General features: G+C 44.0%; 2 protein-coding genes across 4 annotated transcripts in view; one reads left to right on the top strand and one right to left on the bottom strand.

Moving 5' to 3' along the window:
• The first annotated feature begins 1,718 nt into the window (after nucleotides 1–1,718).
• On the top strand, nucleotides 1,719–6,399 carry irf10 (interferon regulatory factor 10). Its single transcript, XM_076166770.1, has 8 exons — nucleotides 1,719–2,081; nucleotides 3,202–3,397; nucleotides 3,797–3,861; nucleotides 4,243–4,297; nucleotides 4,428–4,532; nucleotides 4,629–5,015; nucleotides 5,120–5,238; nucleotides 5,790–6,399. Exons 1-8 carry the CDS (start codon nucleotides 1,911–1,913, stop codon nucleotides 5,892–5,894), a joined length of 1,203 nt encoding a protein of 400 aa, XP_076022885.1. The 5' UTR covers nucleotides 1,719–1,910; the 3' UTR covers nucleotides 5,895–6,399.
• A 52-nt stretch (nucleotides 6,400–6,451) lies between these two features.
• The window catches only part of LOC143013217 (uncharacterized), a 16,890-nt gene continuing 2,945 nt past the window's right edge, over nucleotides 6,452–20,396 (bottom strand). For 2 of the 3 annotated variants that reach the window (XM_076166769.1, XM_076166768.1), the window contains exons 2-3: nucleotides 8,262–10,002; nucleotides 6,452–7,993 (exon numbers count right to left, since the gene is read on the bottom strand). In XM_076166769.1, coding sequence (XP_076022884.1) covers nucleotides 7,526–7,993; nucleotides 8,262–9,845 — 2,052 coding nt within the window. In that variant the 5' untranslated portion in view covers nucleotides 9,846–10,002 and the 3' untranslated portion in view covers nucleotides 6,452–7,525. Of the gene's footprint in view, nucleotides 7,994–8,261; nucleotides 10,003–12,399; nucleotides 13,615–20,396 lie in introns of those variants that run through there. The other variant, XM_076166767.1, reaches the window with a different exon arrangement.

Genomic DNA, 20,396 nt, shown 5'->3' with positions numbered 1-20,396 from the left:
CTATTCCAGGCACAAAGCAAAGGGGGAGACGCAAATGCTGTAAGGCTTTAAAAGGAGGACTGATAACCAGATATTTGGCAGTAATGTATATATTCACATTAATGACTCACAGGATTCCTATACGGTGTAATCGTGTGTGTGGCAGGCTGACTGATGCAGTTTAAACAATAAATGGAATGATGTCACAGGAACAAACACAAAGCGCTTGTTTCCCAATGATGTCATACTGTACCTGTATATACTGTATGTATGTGTGTTAAATTTACGTACATATAACTATTTACCTTTCACATGTTGGTCTGTGCAGTCTGATGGGTTGTAAGGAAGTATGGTATCACCAGGGGTCACGTCTGAAAGACCGTAAGCAACCAAGCAAGCCTGAAAAGCCCGAAAATCCCGCAATGCCCATGTTATCACTGACAGGGAAAGCGATATTGACTACGCAGCAAAAAAATACACCAGCTGACCCTCATAGAAAATCAGAGCCCACATCTAAAGAAACTCCTCCCACGGTGGAAACTTGTCAAACTAGCCCTCCAGTTAAAAAACGTGGAAAACGTAAAAAGAAATCGAAATCGTCGACGAGCAAACCACAAATTTCCAACAAATCACTACAGAAACCAGTGCCGCCTGCGCATCATAAACCGAGGCCTCCTGAGCCTGAGACTCCAGATGGGAGGAAACCGCAAGTAAAGCAAGCAAGTATCTTCCACAAAACAATGACGAGGTCGTTTTACCTTGTGGGGGTGTCAATCATGCCTCACTACACGCCAAAGCTTCCCCCGGTGCCGGCACCTCAGAACAGCCCTGTTCCTAAAAAGATCAAGAAGGACCCTCAACCCGTGAGTCGACCATCGCAGAAGAAGCATTTAATTATTAAAGGGTTGAAATTTAAAACACTGCCTCTTAATACAAAGTAGGCATTCCCACAAATTCCTGGTAGGAATTACTGCCCCACAGCAAGACGGTCTGGGATTCAAACTCCAGGGCAGCCCCGGGCCTCAGGGGGGCATTCACGTTCTCCCTGTGTGTGCAGCACCAGTCTGCACCAAACTCTGCCTCTGCCTCTGACCGAGCAATGGACAATAGAGAAACGGAAATCTGGAATATCATAATACTTGGTTTGTTTCCAGATGTTTCTGCTTGTTGTACTTTGTATAAGTATGATTAATAAACACAAACTGCTCACGTCATGTCATTTTTAAACATATTCTCATTTTACAGCATTATTTCACGAGTGCCTTAAACTTTTGCACAGTGCTGTCGTGTGTGTGTATGAATGATTATTAAGCAACAGGTGTCACTCCTTTATATGCCTTTTTATGAACCCCTCTTATCTCTATGGACACAGTAAATGTTATAAACAGACCCTATGTACCTTTATAAATTCATACTTTCGCTTTCACAATGAGTATTAAACTGGGTAAGTGCATGTGTGTGTGCATTATGTGTGTGTGTGGCTCAAGCACAAAGATGCCTGATGGCTATACATTATTAAACCGAATGATCTACGAATTATAAAACATCTAGCCCCTAAACTGCCATCATGTTTTTCTGTGTATTTTAATTAACTTTTTCAACAATAGACGCGTGTCCCCACTTGATTTAAGATCAAAGGCTCATTCATATGTATGCTTTATGACTTAATTGTAGCTTTCGCTGCTCTTCAAGTTAGGCAGGAAACCGAAAGTATGTAACGTGCTATAGTTTCATTTTCATTTCTAAAAGCACATTTGACGTAGTTACTTCTTATGGTCACTCCTCATTGCAATGAACTCTCGCCGCCTAGATATAAAGTAAGGTAGGTTTAGTTGCGTTTAGGAACCTATAGAAGCGTTTCTTTCCTGTCGGGCGCTTTGCACGTGTGTGTATCTTGTCACAGTTCTGACCTGTAAGTGTGTGTGCTGAGGATGGATCACCGCTCTAAACTGCACCTGAAAGAGTGGCTGGTGGCTCAGATAGACAGTGGTCAGTATGAAGGTCTCAGCTGGGAGGACGAAGACAAAACCATGTTCAGGATCCCGTGGAAACACGCCGCCAAGAAGGACTACAGACAGACGGCGGATGCAGCGATCTTCAAGGTAACGCATCTCCATGTCGTCATCTAAATGTTCTTAACCGGTCGAATACACCTCCAGTATGTTTTCAATGTTTAAATAGTTGAAGAAAATGGTAAGATAATCGATTTTATGAGTAACTATGCAGGTCTATAAATTACCCATACCACATATTAATATATGTATAAGATTTATGTGAATATTATATTATTATATTAAATTAATATACAGTATGTTTAAACTAAAACCTTTGCCAATCAACTGTGTCAAATGAAATCATAATAATAATAATAATAATAATAACAATAAGTTATTAATTTGTTTTATTTTACAGATTCATGTGGCATGTTTAACAGAAAATCTGCCTTGATCTAAATCGGCAATACATCAAACCTAAACATGCTGTAATGTTCACCCTAAATGCAAACTCCTCAGATTGCAGAAGTGAAGGGTGAATGTTTATAAACCAACACGGTAACCAGGCACAGAAGTCTAAAGTGTGGTCCCCAAAGAGAGTTTGTTACAACACTTCCTTTTCTTCGAACAATGGAACACTCCCCCGACTGACAGCTGCCAATCCCACAGCAGCTACTTAAAGGCATAGTAACAGAAGAACATCAGCGTGTGTACACAACATGCCACAGGACCTATAGGGTGGTTACGATACTTTGAGCCGCTGCCATCAAAGGTTAATGTACGCGCGAGCAAGCATTGGTTGTCATATTCATGGGTTCATTACATCAATTGTCATTCTTGAATTTCTGGTAACAAATTTATTGACAGAAATGTAACAGTTTCATTTTTTGCATAAGAAGTAAGTGGACAAGTAATAGGTTGGGGTTACAATACACTCATTTATGATGCTGCCGTCCCTGCTGACCCGCTTGCTCCCTCTTGCTATAAAAGGATGCTATGCCGATGATACACGTGCCATGATGTCATACTAGCCTTTCTTCATCCCAGCCTGAGGGTATTTGGTCATGCAGGTCACCTATGCTGTCTCAATGGGGAAAGAATACAAAAACTAATCAAAGCTTTGAACGGCTTGGTCCAGACAAAATAATTAAGATTCCAGGAGTTACAGTTCCAAAGTTACTATCAAAATAATCACTCATTTCGCTTATGTTTCATTCTTTACATTCAGGCCTGGACCGTGTATAAGGGCAAGTTCAGAGAGGGGAGGGATAAAGCAGACCCCACTATGTGGAAAACTCGTCTCCGCTGTGCACTTAATAAGAGCACAGACTTCCAGGAGGTACCGGACCGCAGCCAACTAGACATCAGTGAGCCTTATAAGGTCTATCACATCCTGCCAGACAATGTACAAGCTACGGCACCAGGTAAATACAAAGAAGAGGTGAGGAAAGACTGATATGCTTCTGTTCAGATATGGGATATGTCTGTTTAACCTACATCCTCTTTTTCAATGTAGAGGCTGTATTGATGTATATATATGTATTTCAAAAGTTAGAATAAAACAACGGAATACTTCCTGAGGGCTTTTAAAAGATTTCGTAATAAGTATTTGACATATATGGGGTGCTCCCTCTGGCTCTCCCTCTCCTGGCCATAACCCCTGAAATATGGATTTGCTTTGTATCTCATCTTATTTGATACAGATGTTGTGCGGGAGATGAAGAACAGTCTCATTTGCAACTCGTGTGACATCATTGTTGGCATCAATTAACCGCAGATATTTTGGTGATTTTTTTGCATCCGCTGCTTTTTCTTCTCCACAGATGGAGAGAAGAGCCAGATGATTGATCAGGAAATGCAGGCCTCTCCCCCACTCTTGGACACACAGGTCAGATAACTCAATGATCAATGTACAGTCGCTCACAAACAACCAATCTTAATCTTATCAATCGTCAAATATATCGTCAAGTATATCATACAAGAGCTTTTTTCCCTGAAGGTAAGACAACTTCCTGAGCTTAGTAATTACAACACCAGGTTCCCTATGGTGTGAGTAATACAGAACGGACAAATAACATCTCTGAAAATACATCACTTGTTGCCATGGCTGCTATTGATGGATATGGGTCTTCGAGTTCAGCACTCTCTCACCGGATTTGCCCCCTAAATATGAACAAGGGCGTCCTGTTTGACTTCAGATGATGTTACATCAACAGGCCTTGAGTGGCTGAGACCTTGTGTTTACTCAATCAGTCTTTCTCTTTGAAAGGTTCAAATTCAAAAGGAATCATTTGAAGGAGGCAAAATAGAGGAACCTGTGAGTGGTAAGGTTACGTACACACACACACACACACACATACACACACACACACACACACACAAACCTGTTGCAAATGAAAGTGGGGAGCTGTAAAGTGTTAATGGAATGGTAATCTCATGTCTCCTCTGCTTTAGATGAGCCGATGAAGGAGCATATGAATTGTGAGCTCAAAAGAAGAAAATCTCAAAGTCGCGACTCTGCGCCTCTTACGTTCCTCAATCCCACCCTCACTATATCAGGTAATTAAGCTTGGGGGATAACGCTAAGAAACAACAGCATCAGTGTGTGACTTTCACAAGAGGACATAAAGGACAGATTGCATTTTGTGTGTCCAGACTTTCGTATGCAGGTCGAATTGCTTTACTTGGGCCAGACGGTGATGAAGGTGACCACCAGCAGCCCAGATGGTTGCTTCATCCTCCAGGGTTGTGTTCCCCTGGGAAACGAAAGAATCTATGGAGCGTGCAGCGCCCAGCAGCTCTCCTTCCCTTCACCGGCGCAAACGTCCCTGCATTCATGCATGGCTGAAGCAATGAACCGACTCCTTTGTCACCTGGAGAGGGGCGTGCTCTTGTGGGTGGCTCCAGATGGGGTGTTCATCAAGAGGTTCTGCCAGGGGAGGGTGTACTGCAGAAGTCCCATGGCCCAACACACTGATCGACCCAACAAACTGGATCGAGAAAAGACCTGCATGCTGCTCGATATCCCCAAATTTCTCACCGGTAAGGTGGCGCACTTACCTTCACACTGTGTTTCATAGAATAAAGGACAAAATAAAGAAGACAAGTCTGAATATTTCAGTTAATTTGTTCATTTATGTGTACAGATCTCCAAAGCCATCTGCTGGGGAAGGGACCTGCTCCTCCTTATGAGATTGAGCTCTGCTTTGGGGAGGAGTACCCAGACCCCAAAGTACCCAAGACCGGGAAGCTGATCATGGTACAGGTGGGTCTTGATTTTGTTTGAAGGAAGGTCTCATTTCAAATGTAATTGCTTTACTGAAGAAGATCCTCCTCTTGCTTGTTTACTGAATTCACAGGTGTAGAACTGTACTGCAGACATAAACATCTCAGTTTAAAAGAGGAATTCCTTAAGTGATTAGTTGCTGAGTATTTTAATGATAGTTGTTTGTACTTTCACATTTATGACTGGCTTGGTGATATCAGACATGTTTTCATTTTGAAAATATCAGCGCTTCACCTTTTTAAAAAACACGTGCTTTCATTGCACAACTTGAACAACAACAACAACAACAAAGTGTAGTCAAATTTCATTCACTGTAGAAAGGCTTTTTAAATTGAATGGCATATTTTGAATATGACTTTGATCACACACAAAACACAATTTTTTTACCATTAGACATTGCATAATCGTGTTGTAAAGTCTGTACAACAAGCTACGATCATTAGTCGGCGTGCAGTGGCAGTAACATCAGCCACCAGTAGAGGTCCTTACAAGCACATTGATGGAGCACTACTCTTTGTGCTGGTGGACAGGTTGTGCCCTTGTTTGCTGTTGAGCTGCTGCAGAGATTTCACCTGGGAGAGACTGAGGAGAGGCAACAAACTCTCTGCCCCAACACAGAGAAAGAGAAGACGTAGGAGGGAAGGACGAGGTGCGTTACACAGACAGCGAGGGGCTTTCTTCAAGACAAAAGCACAGCGATAACTGAATGATACCAGGGCAAATGTATGCAAGAAGAAAATATGTAAAGTCGACTCTGAATTGTGTATTTTCTGTGAATTGAAGAGAATTTGAATAGAGTGAGAAACGTCAATGTATTACATCTTTGAAAAGGTTATTTAAGTGGCTGTTGCTACGCATTGCTGTGCAGGTAATCAATCCACACCTTTAATTAAATCTATAAAGCTTTTTCTCCTTTATTTCTAGCGAACATCATATAACAGATTCACAATTTTAAAAATATACATTTTTTGTAGCTATAACATTTAAAAAAAAAAAGAAAATCAACAAGTAAGGTTTTTCTTCTTTGAAAATAAAAAAACAAAAAACACAAAAACTAAAGTGAGAGAGTGTGCTGAATCAGAGGAGATACCCGTATCTGAGTTTAAAATACTTTCGTCATTTTCCCTGCTTTCAAACATATACAGTACATAAAAAATGAGATGGGAACAGAAGCGTACAGTACACAGGGGTCAAGAGCATTCACAAAGCATCATGTTCCAACGTGTTATTAGCACCATTACTCTTCAGCCGTACTGCACTTTTTACTCTTTTTGTCATTCAGTCTTTAATGGAAAAACACCGTGAGTGTCGAGGCGATGGAGCACAGATCTGTCTGTGTGGGTGGGATTGTCTGTTACGCAGTTTTTCTTTAGTGTTCTCCCCTTCTCAGAGATAATGTTAAGAACATATTGGAGGGTAATGCCTTGACGAATAATTGTTTGAAATGACTCCTGGTGAAGAGAATAAAAAAAAAGGCGAAGAGTTGCTCGTACATTCACCTTGCCTGCCCAGGCCGACACACAGGCGTCGGCTCAGAAGCAAGAAAATTAAACAAAAAAAAAAAAAAAAAAAAAAAAAATGCACTGCAAAATTGACAGCAAATTTGCATTAAATCTGTTTAGCATATTTACTGTATATAACATTTGTAATGTAATATATATAGTCAATTCTTGTTCATATATATCTGCAGTTCAATAGCGTTTACTTTCATAACACTGATTGAAAATCGATACCCTGCAGGAAACACTGTCAGTAAGTAGGTGTGAGGGACAACCATTACAAAAACAGTGAACACAGACTGACAGAAGTGCTTGATTGTCTCACTAAATGTCTCAGTGTGTCTCTAAGGAGCCATCCAGAGGTCCTTCAGCTGCTGCTCCTTTTAGGGCTGTGCTAAATTAGGTGGAAAGGAGAGGAAAGGAGAGGAGAGGAGAGGAGAGGAAAGGAAAGGAAAGGAAAGGAAAGGAAAGGAAAGGAAAGGAAAGGAGAGGAAAGGAGAGGAGAGGAAACGAGAGGAAAGGAAAGGAGAGGAAAGTAGGTGCAACAAGAGCTCATCTGGGCTTAACTTGAGTGGACTGGGTTGCTTTTTTGGGGGCAGCAGTTTGGACACCCGTAAAATTGTGTTTTCTATTGTTTTTATTCCTTCCCTGCAACCCTGCCTTGAGGTCTCTCCATTGTGTGTCTTGGTGGGTGCAACAGAGACAAGGAGGGTGTGTATGTGCTTGTGTGTGTAAGTATGCACATATACATTTGCATGTGCCAGTTTCTACTGCCATTTCTTTAGCTTGGAGCCATGAGGTAAATCCAGGATGCTTTCATCAGTAGCAGTTGGGTGAAGGGTGTCAGGGGCGGACCAGCGGCGCTTTCGTTGGCGAGGCTGCTCCTGAGCAGGACGGTCTGCCACCAGAGCGCATGCAGGAGTCGGGGGCGCAGTAGGAGGTGGATGGTGAGGAAGAGGGGGAGGAGGGGGTGGAGGCGGCATCTTCTCCCTGTGCGAGCTGGTGGATTCTCTTTCAGCCCTGGAGGGGAATTGCATGCGATGGGCTCTGGAGCCGGTGCGCGTGTGTGTCCTGTGGGTTTGGATAGGCATGGGGGTGAGGGCCAAGCAGACGTCGCCCTCCATGAGCTGGCGGCAGGGCAGGCCGTACAGCTGTGTGGTTCTTTGGGGACAGCAAGAAGACCAGCCTCGGTCCCGCACAAAGAATGGATACTCCACCAAGACCTTCAGTAGCTCCTACACAAAACCACAACAGGGTTACACATTGGACCACAAGGTGGCGCTTGTCCTTAACTTTAGTATAAAAACCTGAACGTGGCATGATGTGATATACTGTAAGTATGTATGCGGTTAAAGGTGTAATAGAGAGACTTTTCAGTAGTGTGACTGATCCCTGCTCTCACCTGAGAATTAAGGTATCAAATGATTCATGTTAACATAACACTGCAATGTCTGACTGATAAGGTTTGATCATCTGAAGAACATATCAAAAGAGAAAGCTGACCTGAGTGTTGCGGTCGGTGAGGTGGACCTGCAGGTGGCTGAAGCCCTGTGCATTGCTGGGGCCAATGAGCAGCACGGTGCAGGTGCTGAGGTGGAACTCAGGGGACGTGTCGGCACTCCTCAGGAAGTCTTCGGTCCGTAGCTCTTCCACCCGCTTCAGGCGCCCACTGGCCAGCTCAATGAGAGAACCCTTGGTGAAGTGAGGTAGGAGCGCAGGGGGAGACTGATGATGGGCAGGGGGTGAGGTGTGAAGGTGAGAATAGTGTCCAGGAGAGAACTCTCTCCCTCTGTCTCTTTCTCTGTCCCGCCGTCTCTCTTGCTCACCCTGCCTTTCTTGGTGTTTGTCGTGGTCTCTGTGCTTCTCTTTCTCTTTCTCTTTGTTTCGTTCTCGTTCTATGACTTTGTCTCTTTCTTGGTCTCTTTCGCGCTCTCTTTGTGATCTGTCATGGCTGTTAGGTAGGCCCAGAGGTGAGTGTGGTGAGTTCTTTAGACTGTGTTGCCTAGCCGCTGGCTCCCTTTGCAGGTTGTATAGAGGTGTCCCTGAGGGGCTATAGAGCGGGTAGGCCTGCGCCTGAGGGCTGTGATTGTACACTGATCCTAAGGAGTAGTAGATTTGGGCCTCAGCTGACGAAGCCCCCAAGGGATCCAACAGTCCCCCTCTCCCTGATCTGGGGTCTTGCATGAGGGCATGAGGACTCGTGGAGAGTAAATTGGAGCTGGTCTTAATTATGGCGTGTGGATCTCTGTCCTGCAGTGAGGAATGTGGCTCAGAGCCCTCCTGAGCTTGGGAGTCTGGCAAAAATGGCGCTCCGGACTGGATGCGGGCTGTTAGATCCTCCTGCACTCTCCGTCCACCATTGGTGTGGGAGCTGTGTGGACTGATATCCAGCCTGGTTCTGCTGCTGTCGTTCCCATAGTCTACTGTGAGAAGTGGCCTGGAGGTCGAGGCAGTCCTGCTGCCTGGTCCTTCCAGGCCGTTGGGCCTCTTGCCCAGGTACCTGTGTCTGGACTCTACAAGGCTGGGGTCTGGGGTATACAGAGAAGGGTTAAACAGGTACGATGGGGAGAAAAGCGAGGAGCTGTAGTCCCGCCGACCACTGTTAAGGTAGGACCACATTTCTCTAGAATCCGCTGGGAAAGGAGTTTTAAAAGAGGAAGTGGAGGAGGGGGAAGGGGAGGGTGGCAAAGGGAGGGGGCCCTCTCCTCTCATCCACCTGGAGTGGTGGGGGAGAGGTGATGAGAGAGGTTCATCTCTCCAGGAGGGAGATCCTGAGCTCCTCCTGTCGCTTACCTGCCCTGGGAAGAGAGGAAGAGAAACAGAGGGCGAGTAGCCCAGGTGCCATGGTAGAGGCAGAGGGAGTCCTGGGGTCGGGGCAGGCAGGGGTGGAGGAGAGTGAAGGAGATGGGGGTTTGGGTTAGTCAGAGCCTCCCTGCCTCCCTCTCCTCTGCCTATGCTGGACCGACTTCGGAGCGGCACAGGGGGTTTGAACTCATCCACCGGGACGTGATACTCAGCCGATCCTTGTCGAGACTCCCTCTTCTTGGGAGGGAGGCACTCTTTGCCGCGATCGGGGCTGGGATTCATGGGTGGGCTCCAGCGGCAGTGGGGCCCCCTGTGGATGGGTGTAGGCTAGGTCACATGGGCCTCACGGGAGAACGAGGGGTGCAGACAGAGTATAGGACCGATACACAGCATCACTGTCAGATCACTGCTGATTCTCCAATACTGAAGCTCCACTCATCTGGAGAGAGGAAAGAGGATAAACAGAGACACGAATGAAGGGTGAGAGAAGGAGGAAGGATCAGCAGACCAGACATGCAAAGAAATATTTAGTGGCATCAGAAAGGTTAGAAACTCTGCTTTTCATAGTTGTAGTTTATTAGTCATTACCTGTGCGTACTGTGGTGGGACTGAAACTACCCGGCTTACTCGTTTCATTCAAACACATACTCCCACGTGTGTTCTAAAAATACATTGTGTCGCCAATGAAGCCTCAGAGGCAGTTCAGTAAGGGTGTGTGAAAAAACACACACGCAGAAGCACTCACAGCGGGAGAGTTTTCATCTCTGACACTGTAGGGATTATTGGAATATGCAGATATGTTTTTGTACTACTTTCACAAGCCACCCCCATGACACCCTCGGGTGCTCTGCGTATCCTATATAAGCTTACTACTAGCGCCCCCTCCCTTTCAAACACACAGACGCACCGATTCTCCTCCAGGCAGCTGTACTTACTCCCCCAGTGACAGGCAAAGATGGTCACCACCCACCCACAAACACAAACGCTGTTGATATTGCCACCAGTTGTTGTCCATACAGTAAACTATATGTACTAGTATATCAATTATTTGTCACAGCAGGGTTGTGGGGAGTGTGTTGTGTGTTTGTTTGTTCTCATGTGTGTGCGTGCATGTAGGCCACATTAGTCAATGTGCCTGTGTCTTTTTTCTTTTTCTTTTTTTTCCTAGGAGAATGTGTGAAAGTGTTTATCTGTTTGGGGTTTTGTGTGCGTGTGTGTTTGTGTTCAAGTCCGCGAATGTGTCAGAGATTTTGCAGCCTTGTTTCATTCAGTGCGAAGTGCGGGGGAGCTCTACTTATTCTTCTCCAAATGCTTGAAAGGAGCTGATGGCTGCCCTGCCGTCAGCCCAGCTGTTCCCTCCACCAAACACCATCACCACCGCCGCCGCCACAACACCACACTGCCACGGTGCTGTTCAGGCCCGCATTCACCCTCAAGTCTGTCTCAACAGCCCACCAACTCTCCGCCGTCTCACTATCCGCCACCCTGTCACCATGGCAACTGTGTCCACACACATCCAGGCTGTGTGGAGAGGTTAGATGGGGATATTCCGCGAAGAGGCGGGTAAACTGTTGCTCATTAAGTCACTCAGTCCAAAAAAAGAATAAGTGTTGGAGAGGAGCAAGCTGTTCTAGCATCTGAGTAGAAAACTGAAAACTGAGAGGGGGGGCTGGTGTCTCCCAAATATGGATGAGGGAGATTCATTGTCCCAAACCCTGACAGAATGGATATGGAGAGGTGAGTGTGGGAAAAATCTATAGTGGAAAAAAAATCGAATTAAATCTAAATCTGCTTATGCTGATATGTTTTTATTTAAATTGGCAGAAAACATAGAAATGAAGTCGGCTCTTGTGTTATTTCTAGAGATGGAAGCACTTCAATGACAGTTTGGGAGTCATATGTTTGTGTCAGTACAACATAATCTTAATGCATTCATCACCTCCTTTACTGCTTTCCCGCCAATTTTCGTCTGATTATGATGACACTCTCACACTGTGTATATTTCTATAGATCAATTCCGAAAAAATAAAACTATGGAATGGTACCTGTACTTTCATCCACAGATATGAGGGGAAACAATAAAAATGTGATTCATATTTGACTTAGTTGCGCTCTTAGCATACTTTGACTGCGCGGCACTGGAACATGATGACAACCCTAAATGTCAGTTTTATCCTTATTTGACTCACCCTTGTAAATTTGAAAGCCGGTAGGAAACAAGGTTGCTCAAAGCAACCTAATATAAACTTGCCGCACACCAAAAAAAAAAACACGAAACAAAACAAAGAGTCCTATTGTGCGATGTGGAGGAGTTTGCAGAGAAATGTCTTCTAACAGAATAACTCCTACACTGTGCAGACGCACATACAGAATTGGAGTTAATCAGAGCTGCTGCGGTTGCAGATCCCCCCCAAAGAAAAGCAATGTTTCAGTTTAATTTTAAATTTTAACAATCAATTTAATTCATTGATTGTGCTGCATTTTGACACGTTTTGACATTTTTCACTTTGCTTCCCATTCAGTAACAAATGTCCTCTTTTTACGAGCATTTCTCAAAGCTGTCAAATAAGATAAGATAAGATGAAATTTTATTATCCCAAGGGAAAATTACTGAAATGTGTGTGAAAGCATGATTGCAAAGAACAGAGTTATGGCATATCATCATTGAGTTTAATCTATTTTACTATCTCACAGACTAAGTCGTCGACCCCGGATGATGATTCAGTGGTGCTTATTGCAATATAAATAGGACTCCTGTTCCAACCCAGCAGCAAGAGAAAGTGGGAGCAGTCAGACAGGTTGTTGGAGTTTCGTTGTGATGTGATGTGAGACTGACCTTAGTGTCGGCTAAGCAGAAGTCCCAGTGTTGGCAGTCATTCATATTCCAGTCCTCCCAGTGGGTCGGCCCACTCCCCAGCTCCTCACTGTGCTACACTCCGGCACACCGACAGCCTCCAGTTACACACTCCCTCTGATCTCTTTACGCACCAAATAACACCAGCAAGCCTACCACACTGAGGGAAACAACTGAGAGCCAGCTATCTGTCTCTGTTTCTGTTGTGTGCGTTTGTGTGAGTGTGATAGAGAGAGTGTGTGTGTGTGTGTGTGCATGTGCACTCATGTGTGTGCAAAGGGCTGAGGAAATGAGTAATATCTGGCAGTGAGAAACATGTCTGCTATGCAGAGCCACACAGGCAGACCAGTTGCTGCTGCCACCCACTTGCTTTAATCACTGTGAGGGATACACACGCAGACACACACACACACACACGCACGCGCACGCACACGCACACACGCACGCACGCACACACACACACACACACACACACACACACACACACACACACACACACACACGCACACACACACACACATACAAAGTCAAGGATGCAGATTATATATTGGACTGTACATTGTGAGTGTATGTTAGATGTGTGTATGGTTTGATTTGCTCGTTTCACCAATTAAATCCTTCATACCGTTGTACTTTTACCGCTAACCGCTGAGTTTTCAAAAGATGAAGAAGATAATGGCGCAGAGAGGGAAACAGAGGGGAGGCAGAGAGACAGTTGATGAGAGAAAGGGAGGGCCGTGGTAGGTTCATCCTACACACACTCTCACATTTAGGGTTCTGCTGCCGTCTCTGACTCAAATCTAAACCTCATATCACACGCGCACACACACACACACACACACACACACAACACACACACACACACACACACACACACACACACACACACACACACACACACACACACACACACACACACACACTTTTTGTTTGTCTGTAGTTGTCATCTGAATTTGTGTATTTTCCTTCCCCATCAAAGCACTTTTTGACACACCTGCTCGTTAAAAGAGATTTAATGAATAAATATGATCTGACTGAAAATATACATTTTCACACACTCACACACACACACAGGCTGATTTGCTTCACCGATTCAGTCAGTGTAAGTGAAGTGTGATTGGTGTGGCTCATTAGGGTTGGATTTATGACAGTGGGAAATCATGAGGCTGTCAGCCCAGATACGTTCTACAAAAGAGGTTGAAAAAGCAGCGCGATGCAAAAGAAAAACAAGGCCAAATAAATGTATGGTAATCATAAGAGCTAAAGGAGGAAGATCAAAAACATAAATTGAAGCAAAAGGGGAAGAGGATTTGATGTAGCAATGGCAATGCTAGAGTCGGTTGAATGCCAATGAGTGCAAAAAACTAATTAAATTCTTCTGCAAATTCCAGTAAAATGCAAAATAAAGAAACACAGAGAACAGACTTAGTCGCATCTATAGCAAATTAGATTTTAACTCTGAACAACCACAATGTGACAGACACATTAGCATGAAGGCCACAGTAAAACATTACCAGCCTACGGGTGACGTTAGTCTCAGACAAGTAAAGTTTCCTCTGACATTTTGGAAAACATCACTTTTAATTTTCAGAGTGAATGATGTGCGTTGTGTAGGCAGATACAAGTGCCTTCTGTTTTGGCTTTCATACTACAGTATTTGAGTGGGTTGAATACAAGCATCAGAATTAACAGAGAGTAGAGGTAAACATTATATAATGTTAAGAGGGATTTTATCAACATCTCACCTGACAGAGGACATTAATTAAACCAACGCGATGGAAAGTTATAAATAAATGAATCAATGAACAACTTTAAAGATGACATCAACCTAAGCACCATCATAAGTGATCATTTATATTTAACTTGCATGTTTGTCAGAGTGAGATTTACAGGTTAGACAAAAAAAGGAAATTGCTCATTTCAATCTACTTAGTCAATTATTTGCACAGATAGTGCCACATAAGATTATACTTTCATAAAGCGGTTTAGGTGTTAGATGAATTATTGCCAATAAGGCCTCAAAGTTAACAATTGGCAATTAAATGAAACTCTCCATCCGTGATTATGCGGATAACCTTCCAACCTAAACAACACATTTAAACTCACATCAAAACAGCAGAGCCCGTAAATTATACTTATTATACTAGAATTTAAAGCAATAAAGAGAGAAGTAGGTGAAAGTAAAGCAAATATAAATTATTTTATCATTCAGCTTCCTTTCAAATTTCACCGATTCCTTCGTAATTAGTATTTTAGCCTAAATTAATTGAATTATGTGATCTAATTAAACATAATTTGACATAAATTGTGACGCTTGCTGGTGTTTAGTGTAAATTAAGACACAATTTAGCGCAGTCATAGTGAAAGGGAAACATGTTAATACAAGTATTAGGTTCATCGAAAGCCTCAGCACAATACAGAAATATAGAAATGACTGTTGTGACCTGCTTATGTACACACACGGACCAATGCAAACACAAGCAAACACGCAGTGGACTTTTTGGTGTGCGCTCTATCTATACTCCATCTCTTCATCTCTCTGCCTTTGCACTACTTTATCTGTCCATCACACACAAACACACACACACACACACACACACACACACACACACACACACACGCATACAGGGTCACACGTAGACAAGAAAGGTCAGATGAGTCAAACTACAACTAAGTCAGAGCAGTGCAAGATTGAAGCTGCAACAAGGGTCAGAGAGCTCCAAAGGTAAGATCTTACAAACTAGGTCTCTGAAGAACCTGCACCTGAACATGAACAACACGTTCTCCCCTGCTCCCATTTTAATCGGAATGCTGTTTTAAGTTGTCCCCCTGCCCCCCCTCTCCTCATGTGTAGCTGTATCGGGTGTCTGATCACATTTCGGGCTGAGTGGGGGATCTATGATGGACGTCTGATGCAGCAGAAATTTGTTGCTGAATGTAACGGATCTGAACATAGAGGAGAGTAGAGGAGAAGGAAGGGAGGTGGATAGAGGACACACTGAGGATAGATAGATAGATAGATAGATAGATAGATAGATAGATAGATAGATAGATAGATAGATAGATAGATAGATAGATAGATAGATAGATAGATAGATAGATAGATAGATAGATAGATAGATAGATAGATAGATAGATCGATCGATCGATCGATCGATAGATAGATAGATAGACAGGGCCTTGATGGGACCTTAAGGTGAAGGTTGGAGTGATGGAGTACTACGCCTGTGTAGTGGCTTATTCCACACGGAGCTGGGCTAAGCTGATAAAAGGACGAGCTGATATGGGTGATTGATTGTCGGGCGAAGGGCCAGGTCAGCGGCCCTGTGCACTGCAGGCTCAGCCACAACGAGGATGGGCTTAAGGCTAAGGAGTTACTATACCAACACAAGAGATAAGAGACGGCGTCATGTGGTACAATGTGACGTCAGACTGAAATAGGTAGCAATAGGTTGTATTATGCTGTAAGTGCCGCAAAATGTATAGAACACACCGGTACAGAAGAAGGCCGGGCTGTAGTGTTTATGCCAGGATGTAGAGTTGAGACAGGGAGAGCAGCACAGTTTGAATGATTCACACAGCGGAGTGACGGCTGTAACGTATTGCTGGGTTAATCCCTGTGAATCCTCACTGGTACAGCCTAAGGGAGGCTTAGTATAGTTCTGGGAGGAAATCCCCCTGTGCAGTGGTACAGGCCATCAGCCCCGGGGGTATAAATAGGGCAGCTATGGCTCCTTAAGCTGGCTTTTACGCAGCATCAGTTAAAAATATGACTTGACTAATTACATCCAGGTCAGCCACTCAGCAGAAGCAAGAATTCCTCCACCTTCGCGTCTGACCACGGCTGACACACGGCAATGAACACGCTGGGCAGAGAAGCGCGCAGAGGTCAGCGGCGGTGCTGTGAAACAGTTAAACCTTGTGGCTGACATTTTGGAAAGCATCTGTTATGTTATTGTCATTCATTGACATTTAAGTGCCCTTTGTTTAAAGTTTCATTTTTGCACTTTTCCACCGTCTTTGTATGACAGTATGCTTCCTAAGCAGCATCAGCGCCAACGATGCTTTTGTTAAACCACAAGAGCTTACTTTAGTTTCGCTTTGTATGTGCCACAAGCAAGACCTTAAGACATGAAACAGACATGAAACATGTCACTATGGCTGAGGTGACTGTGTGTTGTAATTTTGCATCGATGACACATGCTGTTGCCACACTGAATGAATAATCGCGCTCGTCTTTCCTTTCTCCTCGTCAACTTTTTCCTGCTTTACACGCATGGCTTCGCCGGCGCCCCCCTCCTCTTCCCCCAGCCTTGTGACAGGTAACAGTCCCTCTCACTAGTTTGTGACACGATTTTGTCAGACGCAGAGCTCTTCATGCGAGAAATGCTCACACGCTGAGGGGGTGAAGAGAAACAGAGAAACAGAGAGAGAGAGAGAGAGAGAGAGAGAGAGAGAGAGAGAGAGAGAGAGAGGGAACAGAGTGTGTGAGGAGACACTCGAGAAAGATGGAGAGCGGGGAACATTACTTTTCATTCCAAAGAACTGTTGTTTTTGGCAGTGGCCCCTGGTGACTCGTACTAGCTTTGTGTTGGTGCTGTGTGTTAGCAGCAAAATGTCAGCAAGCTGCAAAACAAAACGCAGAGATGACATCTCTATGGAGAGAGCAGAGCCAAGTCCCCTGTTGTTAGCTGAGGTGCCATTCACTTTCAGAGAGCCTGTCTAGACTGTCTTTAGAGATGCTGTCTGGAGCTGCTGATATTCAAGGCGACACTGCTATACACTGCCTTTATTGCCATTGCTTTACAACCCCTCCCACACATACCGGACACACACACACACACACACACAAGCACGCAGCCTCTTACTTAATTCAGTGCATATGGTCCTTGTTGTATAGCATGAAATAGTTTATAATGAAAACTGATGAAGTAGGCTGGAAACCAAGAATTGCAGTCACATTTAGAGAGTCTTCCCTCAACTCTTCATTTCCGTCTGTCCTTATAAAAGACTTTTGATTCAATTAAAGAAGGAATTTATACTGTGTGACAATATTTCTTGTGGGCTGATATTGAAACCTCAGTTGGGATGAGCAGGAAAGCAATTCAAGGGTAGGGAGTGTAACAAGCATCCAACATAAGGACGGGCCTGGAGGACACTATCGATGGTATAGGCTGCAGGATGTCTCGGATGTTACATTTTCTGTACAATGATACCAAAACCGATATTGTAAAGTATATTGCCACTGTCTGTCTGTACGCTTGTTTAGGCCCTGGCAGGCTGGCAGGCTGGCTGGCTGGCAGGCAGGCAGGCAGGCAGCACTGCTTGATAAGGTGTGTGTTTAAGTGCTGGGTGGCAGAGTTAAGAGGTCATTGACCCCCCGGCTGTAGATCAAGTGTGAAGAAGAATAACATGCTGCTGGATCGTACAAAAGTCTTACAGAGTCTAGGCCAGAGAAAATGATTCGTACAAAGATAAAGAGCGCAGAAATTAAGCCGCACACACACACACACCCACACACTCACATTTAAATACCAGTGGAGGTGGTTAGAACTCGCACTTGAGTAAATGTGGTGATATCTCATTGAATAATTACTTTTAGCTGCTGATGTTACTTTTTCTTGTTATTTTTTGGGAAATAACTGAATTTAAATTACATTACATTACATTACGATCATTTGGCAGACGCTTTTATCCAAAGCGACTTACATTACATTACCACCCTTCGCAGAGGGGGGAGCAATTGAGGGTTCGGTGCCTTGCTCAGGGACACCTCGGCAGGGGCTCGAACCGGCGACCCTCCAGCTCCAGATGTAAGGTAAGGATTCCTCCGTCCTCGCTGGGGAAAACAATTACCAATATTGGAGTTCACAGAATATTTAAAAAATACAAAATATTCAGAAAATACTTAATATTTGAAAAGTATAAAATATTGCAAAAATACACCATTTTCTTTTTTTTAAATTATTATTATGGTGATTTTTTGTGAAAATTATGATTTATTTATTAATATATGTATTTATATATTTATGTATATGTGATTATGATTTCTCGGCCCTATTTTTCTGTCTTGGTTTGGACAAAAGTAGCGGAGTAATATATTCTCTTTTGGAAATGCAGTGAAATAAAATAATTATTAGCGGGAATATAAATACAAAATCTCCACTGGTAAAGGCCTTTATTTCCCACATTAGTATATCTGAATGCATGTATCCCATCAAACACCACTTCCTGCGCCTGACTCTCAGGGGCACTCATACCGTCAGCTGTGTCTGACACCTTAAAGCGTTCTGCTCTGTACTCAAACACCTGCCCTTGTTTGGGATCATTCATCACACACTCCCGGCTTCTCAGCTGTACTCCCAGGCCAATTCTCATACCCTTCCAACTGTGTAGACTGCTGATCCGGGAACAGTGTCCACAAATGCCGTAAAGGCAGAACTAAATGTGATCAGCAAGCAGTACATTTTAAAAACAAATTTGCACAACGCCTGCACGTGCGTAGTAATTGCCTGTGCCTCTCCTTACTGAATGGAGGCCTGTTATTGGCAAATTCCAAACCCCACACACACACGCACGTTGAATTGAGGCTTGTGATTGGCTGTTTAAAATGATACCAGAGGGGCTGAAATTTAAAATAGAAAAATAGAAAATGTGTAAGTGAAAAACACATGTAAGTATATTATTAAAGAAAGGGAGAAAATAGTAATTGCTAAGCTGACACACGGTTTCCACTATTGCCTCACAGCAAGAGTGTGTCAGTAGTGTTTGTCTTTCTGTTCTGAAGTCACATGTAAGGTTACACAGATGTGAAACCCAGTGACTGAGAGACCTGACAGGACCCTGGGCAGTTTAACTTCCTTGTGACTGATTTGTTGATACCAGACATGTGTACAGTCATAAAAACACACCTCAGACCGTGTTTGACCGTATGCCACATATATTACACGCAATGTGGGTTATCTATGTATAACCCACACCGAGATCCACACATTACGAGAATGAAGCCTGACCATGAATGCACACCAAGTCCTCTGTGTCTCTCTTTCACAATCAGTGCCCCCACCTCACCCACTCCCTGTCTTCCTATCTGTCTTTCCCTCTCGCTCTTCTGACTGGCTGTTTGAGAGCGCACACGCACTGTGGGTGAGAGTGCTAGAGTATATGACTGTCAACGCAAGGTGCAGGGTGTGTGTGTGTGAGTGTGTGAGTGTGTGTGTGTGTGTGTGTGTGTGTGTGTGTGTGTGTGTGTGTGTGTGAGTGTGTGTGAATATGTGTGTGTGTGCAGCGCTGTAGGTGGAGAGGCACAGCAGGGCGTGATGGAGCGCTGTGATAATGACAGGCCATGTATTATATAACATGCAGATTGCGTAAGGCAGAAGATTATTTTAGGTGCAAATATTGAGGGTGTATAAGTACAATTTTACGTGGGTGCACAGAACTATGTTTGCCTCTAAGTGCACAGATATGCGTGTTGGCCTCAAATGTTTTCAAATGGGTTCATTTCGTGGATTCTTTCAAGGTGTGTGTAGGTGTGAATAAACACATATATTATGTGTTGGTAGGTAGGGGGCATGTATACTTTTAGATTTCTTTCATAGATATCGGAATATCAAAACAAGTATGTGGGTACATTGGCACAGTTGTGTACAGTGAAGACGCAGGGTGTCGATACTGAAGGTTCCCACTCATTATCGCTTTCAGACTTCAGAGAGATGCATGTGAAGAGAGTCAAGGGACCATTGCTCTGACTGAAAATCTTAAAACATCAATTTTGAGAATTATCAACTCTCTCCAGGCAGTTTTCTGTGATCCTCGATTACCCCCTCCCGCGCTCACTCACCCAACACACACTCACTCAAAACACACAAGGTGGCAGTCCTATAGGATGTGTTGTGTGAAGCAGAGCTGTGGCACTGTGTGCTTCGCTCCATGCATGAGTGTGTCCCTGTAAAAATAGACCTCTTAAAGGGCCAGCA

The sequence above is a fragment of the Genypterus blacodes genome, unplaced genomic scaffold (assembly GCF_046128005.1).
Source record: "Genypterus blacodes isolate CSIRO-AG114 ecotype Tasmania unplaced genomic scaffold, CSIRO-AGI_Gbla_v1 ptg000156l_1, whole genome shotgun sequence".
NCBI lineage: Eukaryota > Metazoa > Chordata > Actinopteri > Ophidiiformes > Ophidiidae > Genypterus > Genypterus blacodes.
Note: the sequence above shows the minus strand (reverse complement) of the source record. Positions and strands in the feature narration are given on the sequence as shown.

What these genes read in the sequence shown, in the direction of transcription:
- irf10 (XM_076166770.1), top strand. Translation starts at nt 1,911, where the DNA reads ATGGATCACCGCTCTAAACTGCACCTGAAAGAGTGGCTGGTGGCTCAG. An exon ending in CCCCACTCTTGGACACACAG is followed by an intron (nt 3,862 to 4,242) that starts GTCAGATAACTC and finishes TCTCTTTGAAAG; the next exon opens with GTTCAAATTCAAAAGGAATC. An exon ending in AATAGAGGAACCTGTGAGTG is followed by an intron (nt 4,298 to 4,427) that starts GTAAGGTTACGT and finishes CCTCTGCTTTAG; the next exon opens with ATGAGCCGATGAAGGAGCAT.